Genomic DNA, 12,813 nt, shown 5'->3' with positions numbered 1-12,813 from the left:
CAACAGCCTAGCTCACAAAACACTTCCCAACAGCCTACAGCAATCTGCAGCACTATAGAAAACAAGATGAACAGACACATCTCCAGTTTATCACAGAAAGGAAGAAGAAGAAACTGATGACAGCACATCCCTTTATTAGCAGAGGTTTGTTTGATAAAATTTCCAGATAATCCTAGGAAATGGAAGGATTTAGAAGAGAGCTAATCCCCTCCCCCTCTATTTTCCCTGTGCCACTCCTCATACAGTTCCAGACAACCTGTCTTGGGGAAAATGTCCTCTTAACCTTAAATTTGGGGTCAGTTTATCCTTTGCAACGCGAGAAAGCAAACCAAACAATACAGAGGATGAAATAAAGGGGCGGGGGGAGGGGGAGATAGAATTAGCATCCAAGGTATATAGAAGCAGAGAGTATGAAGTTCTTGAATTTTTAATACACTTGTAATGTCAAGGTATGACTGAAGACTAGTAAATTAGTAACTTTGTATTTAAGGAAGGCTTAAAGAAGATGGAATTTTGGCACCTGTGAATTTCTTGTTCTGTCAGATAGAATGTCAGGTTTGAGTATTTATTTATGGGAAAGAATAATGAGAGACAGGAAGGGAAAAGGTACATACCAAAGCCAGTGGAGACTAGATTAATTTAGTGTCTGTCTTTGTTAAAATAACTGGTTTTCTAGACAAGGGACATGCAGAAGGTAATACTAGACTTCAGCAAAGCATTTGACATGAGAAATTGTTAGATGAGAGTGGAGAGAGAGAAATTAGCAGAGGAATCATAAATGGGGGAGAGAACTGGCTGATGCAGGCATTAGTGCCTACATACTCTGCTGAAGTGGGAAGATGGGCCTAAGGGAGGTTATGAGCAGAGTTTTCTGAGTCTAGTCTTTTGATTAATGCTTGCAGTAATGACCTGGACACAAAAGGTAGGAATATGCTAACAAAATGTGCTGAAGCTGCATGGGGAGGGTGGTGTCATTACAAATAACTAAAATATCATGCAGTAAGAATAAGAACAACTAGATTATTTGACTAATACAGACAGCAAGAACTGTATTAGTAGGTTTTAGAGGCTAACACTAGGACTTCTATAAGCTGAGAATGCTTTAGTGGGAAACAAGAGAGGCAGCATCCCCTTCTTTGGGTGTCTAAATTGGCTGTGGATTACCAGTGTACAATGCATAAGTGTGAAAGGAAAAGGGATACCAGATGTATGAGGGGAAGGATTTCCAGCAGATAACAGGGAAGCACAGCACTGAAGTATGGTAGAAATGGAAAAGATTGTGTGAAATGGGTAGAAATGTATAAAATGAATAGGGCTTCAGAGAGAATGAATTATTGGGGACTCCTGGTGTTTGACTACACGGGCAGAGTTTTACCCAGCCTTGATGTTACAAGCCAGCTGATGTTGCAATGATATTTCTGTCCCAACAGCTTCCATTTCCTATTTTCTCTGAGCTGGCTCTGGTCTTTAAAGACATAATGAATGTTGTTGCTGCAGTGGTTGAGTGGGGTTGAAGAGTGGTGAAGAAGGTATGGGTTGCAAATGAGGATGAATACTGGACAGAGTGGAAGGTGGGGAGAGGACAAGAGCAGGAACAACCCAGTGAATAGAGATAAGGATGGATAAGAGGGTAGTGAACAAGTGCATGTGCTGAGAGAAAGGGAGGAATTGTCAATGTATGAAGGATTACCAGATGATAGGAAAGGCAGAAGTAGACAGATCTATATATATATAGATATTGATATAGATATAGGTGTCTAAATACCTATGTTAATATAGGTGTCTAGATACCTGTATCTATATAGATACAGATAAATATCAATATATATGTACACTTTCTCTGTATATGTACATGTAAATATATATGCTGTATACGGTATGATATGAGATATATATATCATGGTGTATATATACACACACATGTGTATGGGTATATATATATACATGGTTAGGCACAAGAACTGCTCACCTGCTGTAGAATGCAGGAATCACTTGTCTACTTGTCTGAAATTACTGCCCATTTTAAGCATGATCTGGGCAGATGTAGTGATGTCTCAGGGCCTCTCCCATGGTATTTCCCTTGGGGACTGAGCCTTGGCACCACAGCGAAGGAGCCTGCCTGGCGTCCCCTGCAGCAGGAGGTTCTGATGAAGGCTGTGTCCCCCTCCCACAGCTGCGTGGTGGATGAGATGGACTTCTCAGGCATGGAACTGGATGAAGCCCTGCGGAAATTCCAGGCCCACATCCGTGTGCAGGGGGAGGCACAGAAGGTCGAGCGGCTAATTGAGGCTTTCAGGTAAGAGAATGAGACCTGCAGCTGCACTGCTGCAACCAGGTAGAAGCACAGAACACACCCAAGGCAGAAAACATGCAGCAGCCATGGAGTGAATGGCCAGGGACCTCCCTTACAAAGAGGGTGATCATGGAGGGGCTTCTGAAGCACAGAGTCCTCTGTGCCACTGCTGCAGCAGAGCCATGTCCTTGTCATGTGTTCAGTGGCATGAAGGGCACCAGGGGCCAGAGTGGGGCCAGTCCTGACATGTCTGCCAGCAAGGGACTCCCTGTTCATTGGTAACTCACAGGAAGAGCAGCACTGGGGCTTGCAGGGGTGCTGGGTTGCTCCCTGGGTGCATCTAAGCCTTTGCCCTTAGTAAGGCAGGCTGGAGTAGGCATCTCCTATATTATCCTTACATAGTGACACCAGCCTGAGTGGTCCTCTCTAGACTCACTTGCTCTTTTGGTTCCTGATGATGAGAAGGCTGAAGTTTCAGTGGCCTGCTTCAGCCATTGGTGGGTAAATATGTCTTCAGAGAGCAGTCAGTTCCTTCTCATTTGTGTGAGAGTTGGATTGAAAGGAGGAAGTTGATCCACTTGTGATGAAGCCATTGCCACCCTGGAGCAGAGGACTCTCATGTTCCATGTTAAGTGTGTGCATCCCTCCTGCTGCAGCCAGAGGTACTGCATGTGTAACCCAGATGTGGTCCAGCAGTTTCACAACCCGGACACCATCTTCATCTTGGCCTTTGCGATCATCCTCCTCAATACGGACATGTACAGCCCCAACATCAAGCCTGACAGGAAGATGATGCTGGAGGACTTCATTCGCAATCTGAGAGGTGAGGGTCCTGCTTTCATTTTTTTGCCCTTTTGCTGCTCTAAATTCTGCCTAGGTGAAGGCAGGGAATATCTAGTGGAGCTGCCTTTCTTCAGGGCTGCTGCTGCTCCCTGTGAGTCAGATGTGGAGGGCCCTTTGAAGTGTCTCCTAGGGTGCTGGGGAAAGGGAAAATCTAAGCTTTGTCTTCTGCAGAAAGCTGTCCAGGTTTCTCAGAAACCAACCATTTTCCTTGAGAGATGGTTTCATCTTTTAATAGATCTCACTGCTTGGAAGCAGTCTTTTGTATTACATTTTCCTATTGTTCAGCTCCATCCTTCTTAGAGTCTGCTGGATTGTGCTAAACAAGCCCTTCCCCTCCTTGCTGCTTTGAATATATGAACAGATTTTCCTTCTATTCAGGATAAATCTTCCCCTTCTTAACTGCTTGCAATTACTTATAGTAACTGTAGGCCTGACAGAGTTCATGCATACATTACCTCTTCACAATTTCTGATACATCAGTTCCCCAAATCAAGTTTCTTCTGTTTTTCAAGGTCAGTCCTTCCCATCTTGGTCATAGGTTGCTAAAAGCACTTTTTCAGATTTGGTCACAACATACTCGCATATAGAGCCACTGCCTGCTCCTTATTTTCAGATCTGCTAATGCAGCTTAGTATTGTTTGGCCTTTTTGACAACATCATGTCTAGACAAATTCTTGTCTAATTTCCCAGCCATGTTCACTCCTAGGTCATCCTAGGTTAACCTTCTTCCAAGTTTCTCTTACTGCACATCTGCAATACAGATGAAGCTCCCTCAAAGTTTTTCCAGTGTAAATTCCTGTCTAGATTTTGAACTTCTGTGGGTTCCTTTGACTAGTTTCTTTGTCCTGCCTGCTGTTCAGAAAGTAGTGTCTCAGCCTCCCGCACCTCCCCCAATTTGTCATCTACTTCAGACTGGTGTAATGTGGTACTGAGGCCCTCTTTCAAGTTATTTCCTGAGATATTGCATAGGGATGATACCTGCCATCATCCCCTTTGGTATCGCAGCTGAAAGCACTAACTCAAAAGGTTTTTTTAATGTTAACTTACAATTAGAGTTGCTTGAAAATCTGTCAGTTCACATCACAATTAACTCAGCCAATATGAGGATCACTTACATCCAGTATGTAACGCACCACAGCTCACTAGAGTGAGTGAATGTCACCCCATTACAGACAAGGGCAGAGAGTTCATTCCAGACTCGCCTGCAGGCCAATCCCCAGGTCAATAGCTTCACCAGCCTGTGTTTGAAAAAGACAAGAGTATTCAGGCTACATTTGCAAGGGTGTGGCTGAGGGAGCCAGGAGATGACATTGCCTCTCCATTCCTCACCTGCATCGCTCAGGGTAGTACACCCTGAGACCAGGGAGCTGGAGGAAAAACAGAGAAAATCGATATAAAATGACTGAAGGAATTCAGTTTAGAGGAAAGAGTGGCAGTTTAATTTGCAGTATTTGGCTCAGGGAAGGGTGAAAGAAAACTTTTCTGCCAGTTTCTGCAAGGGTCAGACAGCAAAATTTGGACAGTTATCTAAGGAGACGTAAAAGAGGAAAGGGACAGGGCTGAGACAGAGATGTCACAGACTGAGTAACAGGAAAGTGTTAATCCTAGAAGATATCACAGAAGGAAAATGGTGGAGGCCACCAAGCCTTCTGTTTAGGAGAACTGACACTTGCATGGGCAGAAGGAGCAGATGTGTCCCATCATAGGTCTCCTCCACATCTAACACTTCTGATGATATGAAATCAATGCAGGGGTTGCTGCTGAGTGGCCCAAGATATATGAATGTGAAATTGTGGCTGTAAAACCTTAGGGAACACATGGAAAGGAGCCACCATGCAGAGCAGAGGAATAAGGAAATCTGCATTTGCCTTAGAGATGTCAGTCTTTCCTGCTGCTGCATTAGATGTGTTAGAGCAAGAAAGAAGGCAGCCTAAAGCAAAGTATTGCTCTTTCCCTTCAGCCTTCCCAGCACATTGCACAGTGCAGAGGCAGTAGTTGCCTGTCAGGGACCACTGGTTCTTCCCTTTACTTTTCTGCCTGCCTAGCCTGCCCAACATTTTCTGTGTTTGGCAGGGGTAGATGACGGTGCTGACATCCCACGGGAGCTGGTGGTGGGGATCTACGAGAGGATCCAGCAGAAAGAGCTAAAATCCAATGAGGACCATGTAACCTATGTCACCAAAGTGGAGAAGTCCATAGTTGGAATGAAAACGGTGAGCACCCATAACTCTGCTGGCACCCTGTCAACCCTCTCACCCCTACGTCCCTCATTGGCCCTCTTTTCTGCCTTTTCCCTCTAAGCCCCTACTCCTCCTCTGTCTCCTTGCTTTGTCTTGATTAATTCACTCCTTTTCCTCCAAATACGTTTTTCCTTGCTATCTCATTCTTTCCTAATTTTGGGGGATCTCCTTGGCCAGCCTTTACAGTATCTGGTACGGTAGCTGTTTGCCCAAGAATCTCATTGCAGGTCCTGCCTGCCAATGCTCCAGTGATAGCCCTGCAGTGTTTCAAACTTCCAGGTCTTGTGAGGGTGTAGGAAGTGGTAGGCAAAGATATAGAAAACAATTTCACCCATCTGTCTCTAATGAGTTCCCTAAGGATTGCTGGTGTTAGGAGACTATCAAATGCAGAGACAGCTTCTTTAGCGGCAACTGATCTGTAACGCAGAAACATACATACTGTTTACTCAAAATGAGCAGAAAGATTTCTCAAAGCCCAGGAAACCTGCAGATGTCCAGTGGGGTGACTGGAAGCCAGAGGTATATGAAGATAGACTGTGTGAGCAAGAAGGTTGCCTATAGCCTGTCCCACTCCTCTGATTTATCCAGACCACAAAGATGTAGCTCTCTCTGCTATTGCTCCAGCAGGAAAAATGATGGTGAGGAGTGGTGATGAGGTGATGATGATCTGAGTGGGCAGAGTGGGCAGAATTGGCTTGTACTACTGTCGCTGGGCAAAGTTGTCCACTCTGAGGGCGGGGGAGACCCACAATGGCGCCTCCCTCAGCCCCTGCATGCTCTTGTGGGTCTTCTGCAGGTTCTGTCTGTGCCCCATCGCCGGCTGGTCTGCTGCAGCCGCTTGTATGAAGTGACTGATGTGAACAAAGTGCAGAAGCAGGCAGCTCACCAGAGGGAAGTTTTTCTCTTCAATGACCTGCTGGTGGTGAGTGTGCTCTGGCAATTAGGGACCGCAGTGACAAAACTCACCCTGATTTCTATAAAGAAATCTAAAACCAGTCCACAACGTCGATTTCCCACCTCTCCTAAGGACAGACCATCCCCTGGTCCATCAATATTGTAAGATGCAGCACTGGATCCTTCACTGTTAAAAACCTACCAAATTTAAAACTCCTCTAACCCTTGAAAAACAAACTGTCACATCCTACAGCCATCCAAGCAATGTCATTGCTCTCTCACATGCCTTTGCCAGCAGGGAGCCTCATTTCATGAAAGGATGGTTCATTTCTTTGTCTGTTTGTACCATAGCAGACAGAGCCCTCCCATGCACTTTAAATCTTCCCTGCCAGACACTTTAAAACCATTGCCTTCTAACATTGCAAAGGCTGTAGGGGAGTAGATATTACTTGCTAGAGCCCCAAATGTGTATAGTACCTTTAAAAGTGTCCTGCCCCAGCTACTTGCAACTGAGTTCAGACAGGTACAAGGGAGGGCAGAGGTACACTGACACTGGAAGGATGCCAAACAAGATGGAAGTTCTGCTAAATTTAGTGGCAAAATGAAACTGTAGATGTTGCAAATGTAAGACTAAAATCAAGCCCTTTTGTAGGAACAGAGGTCAAGAGAGCTTTCCCCATCGCATCATCTGCACCCGTTTGTACAGTTGTACAGTTGTGAACCTGGGGAGAGGGTCTGCTCCTTGCTATCCCTCTACTCCATGGGATAAGTCAGATCCATAAGAACTAGTGCTGAGGGAGCAAGGGCAGCGCAGTAATCACATATGCTTTTGTCCCCAGCTCTAAGGTATTTCTGACAGGCTTCCCTTCGCCTTTTGATCTGGCACTTGGGTGAAGAGAATTACTCTTGCAAAGTCAGAAATGTGGGCATCAAAAATCCAGCACCCCTGGGAGACAGAGAGCTGAATGGGCCACAGGGCTATGCCTACAGAATTTCAGAAGTGTTGTTACAAGTGCAGCACGCCAGGCAGCTTTTTGGGCAAAGAGCCTGTCAGTCACCAAGTGCTACTCCCATGTACAATTAACAGAGCTTGCAAAAAGCTTTTTTGCTTTGAGCAGTTTGCATTGTTCTTGCGTTACTGTTCCCCAGCACCCTGCCTAATGATGAATCTCTCCCTCCAACAGATCCTCAAGCTTTGCCCCAAGAAGAAAAGTTCCTCAACGTACACATTTTGCAAGTCTGTCGGCCTGCTAGGGATGCAGTTCCATCTCTTTGAGAATGAATGTAAGTTCATTGCTCCTTGGTTGCCTGGATGGGTTTGGCAGGGAAAAGGAGAAGCAGGGAGGGGGCTGTGTCACCCAGTGTGAGTTTGCATCACAAGAGAGATACCATCAGGGTTAATAGTGGAGGGGAGAAAACTGAGGCTTGGTGCTGAGAAAATCACTGTGCAGGTACAGTGTGAGGTGAAGAGGCTCCTGGTACCTCTTGCTAGGTCTAAGCACCTACAGAAAGGCTGAACTTAAGCTCATTGAAGGATCTGGCTTATCATGGTGGCAGAGAGACCACTACTGGGGAGGAATTAGGGAATCAATCCCCAGATACATCTCACTGAGCTCTCAGGAGCCAACTGGAGGTGGAGAACGTCATTGGCAAAACTGCTGCTGCCAGCTTTAGCCCCTCTACCCTCATGGCCAAAGCCACAACTCCCACTTGTACCTTTGACATTGATAAAGGCTCAAATGCTGCATCTGCCTCCCAGCACTGTGCCGTGCTGTGCCATGCGGAAAGCTTCCCAAGACAGAAGCAGAGGCCTTGGAACAGCACCCACCAAAATGTGGCAAGAGGCCAGCCCTAGTCAGCCTGACCTTGATGATCTGGGAATAGAGCCATGATGTGTCATGATTGAGGCTGGTTGTGTGGTGGAGGAGTTCCAGAAACAGGCAGGCTTCCTGCTGGCACAGGCAGAGGGGCTGCACAGCAGTCCCAGGCAAGCATGGCTGATACCCACTGGGGTTCTTGTGAACACCTGCAGAACTTGCTGCAAGGAATGAAGACTGTAGCAGCAGTGTGGCTATACTAAGTTTTTTACCTCGTCCCTCTACCCTGTTGGCAACATGAGTCACTCTCAACACCCTGTCCTCTGCAGCACACAGAGGCTTTTACATCCCTGTATGTACAAAAGAGTAATTCATAATTGAGCATCCCCAGGAGGCACCATCAGGGCTGGGATCAGCTTTCAGGGGTATTGTGACTACCCTGGGAGTGTTCAAGGATCTTCTGGCAAAGGCATCCTGTTGTGTATCTGCTGCAGAGACAGAAAAGCAGATATCCTAAAGAGATTGTGATCTGAACAGATGAGGCAGACATAGGGTAGGACAAGGGGTCTGGGACACAAATAGGGGCAGCTGAGGGCTGGCAGCAAATAGCAGGTTGGTCCTTTGACTTGTTTGCTTAAGATTGATAAAGGAAGAGGGAGGGGAAGGCAGGCAGATGCAGGAGCAGTGGAGGAGAAGAGAAAGCAGGTCAGGGGAAGAAAGAAATTAAATGTCAAGAAAAGTGAGAGGGAAGGAGAAAAGACATTGAAACCACTGGCCATTGAGCAAAAGGTAGAGAAAGTCCAGTCACAAGTGTAACAAGTTCTCTGCACACCCTCATTCTCCCGCTTCTTTTGGCTGAATCTCCAGCCACTAATTTCTTGCACCCAACCTGATATTCAAAATACAAGACCTTTTGTTGTGCTATTTTCACTCTCTGTCCTTTAATTTACATTCCCCTGTGTTTTGCATGTTGGAGAGCACTAAGCAGAGACCTACAAACCCTCATCTTTCTCTTTACCATTCTCTCTGCAGAGGACAATGAGCTCCTCAGCCATGCTGCGCTAACAGCCCTGCCATGTTCTCTGCTGATGGAAGTAGAGACTGGGGACAAGTGCTGCCACTGCAGATGTTAATGGCTGTTCTGGCTTTAACTCCAGGAGCCAACCTCTCTGCTGCATCTCCCACAGATGTGTGTTGTTGGCCCCTTATATATACTGTCTACTCCTCCACAGATTCAGAAGGCCTTTACAGTCCTACCTCTGTGCTCAGGTTCCCAGAGCCAATGTTGCACTAAGTGTACCTAAGAGCTAGAGTTCTCTGGTTTTGGCAGCGCTGTGGTGCTGGCAGCACTTGCCTTGCTGCTGCAACTCAGCCATTCTGTTCCCTTGCAGGTCTGCAATGCTGCAGGTACCCACAGTTTGCTGTGTGACAAACTCATGTTGGAAACTCTCTGTCCTGCATAGGTACCGAAGCAGTCAACTACTCCAGCAAGAATGCCTAACACCTCTTTATTTTGTTGACACATCTTCTTTACAGATTACCCCCATGGCATCACACTGGTGACTCCAATTTCAGGCTCAGAGAAGAAACAGGTACTACACTTCTGTGCTCTGGGTGCTGAGGAAATGCAGAAGTTTGTGGAAGATCTTAAAGAATCAATAGCAGAAGTGACAGAGCTGGAGCAGATACGAATTGAATGTAAGGGCCTCTAATACAATTCACACCCCAATGCCATCACACTGCATGTGTCTACAAGGGATAAAGGGTAAAAGAAATGGGTTCTTCAGGAAGAGGGGGAAAGAGGATGAGTAGCACAAGTCTGCACAGGATTGTTCTTGTGTTCACCTACAGGGTGAAAATACAGTCAGGCTCTGTGACCACCCACCAGCAGGAGAAATGGAAGAGCTTAACTACTTAAGATGCTTGTGAGACAGGGTGTATGATACAGTTGGCCTGGAATAGTGAAGCTTAGACTGTCAGACCCAGAAGACTCTTCTCCATCCCATACTTATTTGACTATGCAAATATGATCTGTAGGTAGCTGGGAAGTACCGTAGAGGTCTGGTAGCCTTAGCAGAGTTGTCCTTTACCCCAGAAATGTCTAGGGGACAAGCAGTCTGCATTCTTCCCCATGTGGCTTGTCTTACACAGATTAGAAGTCCATGTAGCCTTTGATGGCCTTTCCATGTAAAAACTGATAAGCCAAAGTAGGTGGTCCCCTCCTGTGCATCAATAACCTATTCTGTGTAAATGCAAGTCATACACAGAAGGTTGTTTGGACATATACAAGTTCCTCCACATGTCAAGTCCTCTCCAGTTTCTGGTTTTTTCTTGGCTCTTTCTCTCTCTCCCTTCTTGGAATTCTCTTGTCATTTTCTTACATTAACTCTCCTTGCTGACTTCCCATATCGCTCCTTCAATATGCTGTTGTCCTTCCCTCCATCCCTCTCCTCATTCACTTCTGTATGCCTGTCTTGCAGGGGAGCTGGAGAAACAGCAAGGAGCAAAGACTCTCTCACTAAGGACCAATGGAGCCCAGATGGAGCTGCAGTCTAAGCAAGGCTCTCCAACAGGTAAGAGGACACCCAGCTTCTCTTGGTCAAGCAGTGCTGCCTTCGCAAATGAGTTTTCATTGATTCATGTGAGAATAACTGCAAAAAGAAATGATTAGTTTTGTATCCTGTAGCCTTGGGCAAATAGTGGAAATATGAGAACATATGCATTCTTCAAATACCCTGGAAAAGCCATTAAAGTCTCATTACCCAGGCTGTAGCTGCAATATCTAGCAAACAGGCATTATTGACGGAGCATAGGTAACTGCTGGAGAACCTGGACCATTTTTTCTTCCCTGAACTGATGCAACACAGTAGCTGCATATCAACTCCCTCCCGCCTCTTCACCAGCACTTTGGACCAGCCTCTTTGTATCAAAGGCTTTGTGTCCATTCATGCCTTGGCTTGTATACCAGCAAAAATAAAGTGCAGAGGTGAGTGGCTACCAACTCACTAGAATGTCACTGAGATCAGGACCTAAGGATAGGACCCCAAAGGGGCCTCCCGCTACCTCACTAAGTGGCTATCAGGTTGAAGAGGGTCTGGATTTGTTCTTGCAGTCAGGAGTCTTGTTTGTCCCTGTACCTCTCCCTTCAGCTTTCCAGTCCACAGTATGAGGGCCAGCTCTTGACTAGAGGTACAGACCTCATGAGTGAGATCTTTTGTTTTATTTCAAAGGCAAGAAGGATTTGGGGGAGAAGGTCTCGGACAGCACAGTGGAGGTAAGTAGAGTGCAGAGCAGCTGAGGTAAGTAATTCTCTCTCACTTCAGCTCTTCTCACATTCTCTGTTGTTTCTTTTCTCAGGTTTTAATCAATGCCTCCCCAGCCAGACTGACAATTTTACCAATTTCCAGAGATACAATTAAAAGTTACTGCTAGGACGGGTAATACAACTTTCAAATCCAAACTAAACTTCAAAGCATTTTCAATCCGTTTTTATAACTGTAACATCCCTCATGGACCAAGCTCCCAAACGCTGTAGACTAACCCACCCCACTGCTTACGGGGAGACTGAGAACCCCACTAAAGACTTCCCTGACATGCTAACTCCATGCAGCATCACATGCAAATTCCCCGCAGCCCAGCTTTCCTGCACAATCTCTGCAGCCCTGTCTCTCCATCTCCCCTTGAAGGGGACTAGGCATGGCCTTTGTATACCAGAGACTTTCCTACAGCTTCACCTTCCTGGGTAGGGAGCTTGGCTATCCTGTGTAGATCTGTCTTTGCAGGGATGTCTAGCATCCAGTGGGTTGCCTGTTTCTTCACAGACACCCATACTCCTACTGCCTGTGAGGAAACAGGAAAATGCGATCTTCACACTGAAAATCTTATCTACTACTTCCTACTCTCTCCCTGCCTGGAATATCTCCATTGTCCTGAATCAGCCCTTTTCCAGGGTAGTTCTTTCCCCTCTTGTCATAGTATATTTACTTGAAGAGTTCAGCTTCTCTGTGGGGAGTGGGTGCTGCTTCTTTTCCCTGAAGAGCACCCCATTTTCCTGCAGACACTCCCTTCCTGGGGAAAGTGCCTCTCCCAGCTAATATCCTCTTCCTGTTGGGAGGAGTGTTTCCTTGTGGAGAATGACTTCCATGTATCTTAATGTCATTAGCACTTCATGGCCCAGTTTTCCCTAGCGGATGTTCCACTGCCTGAATAAATATCAACACAATATTATGTCCTGCTGTGCAGTGAGTCTGGGCAACCTCCATGCCTGAGTAGGGAAAGACAGCTTATCCTTTTTCCAGCATGGTGGGAAGCTTGGCCACTCCACACCTTCTCCTTCCCAGTTGCTGACGCTGCTGCCCAACATCCCAGACCATCAGGGGACTCCCACTCTCCCATCTGCCCATCTGTACCCCTGCCTAGCTGGAAGTGCCATGCCAAACTGCAAGCATTTTTTTCCTACCCAGGGTTTGTCACTTGACTAACATTCTGTTTTAAGCCTGCAACTTTGCTCTGGTTTGGGGTCTCCATCAGCCCATGTCCTTGCCAGGAGGAGCTATAACTTCATCCGCTGTTTGGGAAAGCACTGTTTTCCTGCTGTGCTTCCCCGCCTAGAGACCCCCAGTCCAGGCCAGCTCCTCCTTTTCAAACTGGACTCAGTGAGCTCCTTTATTTGACTCCATTATCAGCATCTCTCTGTGGGGACCCTGATGACCTCCTGCTTCCCTTC

At 46.4% G+C, this 12,813-nt stretch overlaps 1 protein-coding gene across 4 annotated transcripts in view; it reads left to right on the top strand.

Annotated features, from left to right (window-relative positions):
• IQSEC3 (IQ motif and Sec7 domain ArfGEF 3) overlaps positions 1–12,813 on the top strand; it is a 106,187-nt gene that overhangs the window by 87,572 nt on the left and 5,802 nt on the right. For 2 of the 4 annotated variants that reach the window (XM_075116204.1, XM_075116213.1), the window contains exons 6-14: positions 2,174–2,296; positions 2,950–3,116; positions 5,210–5,349; positions 6,173–6,298; positions 7,455–7,554; positions 9,624–9,785; positions 10,568–10,660; positions 11,318–11,361; positions 11,445–11,524. In XM_075116204.1, the coding sequence (XP_074972305.1) occupies positions 2,174–2,296; positions 2,950–3,116; positions 5,210–5,349; positions 6,173–6,298; positions 7,455–7,554; positions 9,624–9,785; positions 10,568–10,660; positions 11,318–11,361; positions 11,445–11,519 (1,030 nt within the window). In that variant the 3' untranslated portion in view covers positions 11,520–11,524. The remainder of the gene's footprint in view (positions 1–2,173; positions 2,297–2,949; positions 3,117–5,209; positions 5,350–6,172; positions 6,299–7,454; positions 7,555–9,623; positions 9,786–10,567; positions 10,661–11,317; positions 11,362–11,444; positions 11,525–12,813) is intronic. The other 2 variants (XM_075116197.1, XM_075116222.1) reach the window with 1 other exon arrangement.

The sequence above is a fragment of the Phalacrocorax aristotelis genome, chromosome 1, assembly GCF_949628215.1.
Source record: "Phalacrocorax aristotelis chromosome 1, bGulAri2.1, whole genome shotgun sequence".
Classification (NCBI taxonomy): Eukaryota; Metazoa; Chordata; class Aves; order Suliformes; family Phalacrocoracidae; genus Phalacrocorax; species Phalacrocorax aristotelis.
Note: the sequence above shows the minus strand (reverse complement) of the source record. Positions and strands in the feature narration are given on the sequence as shown.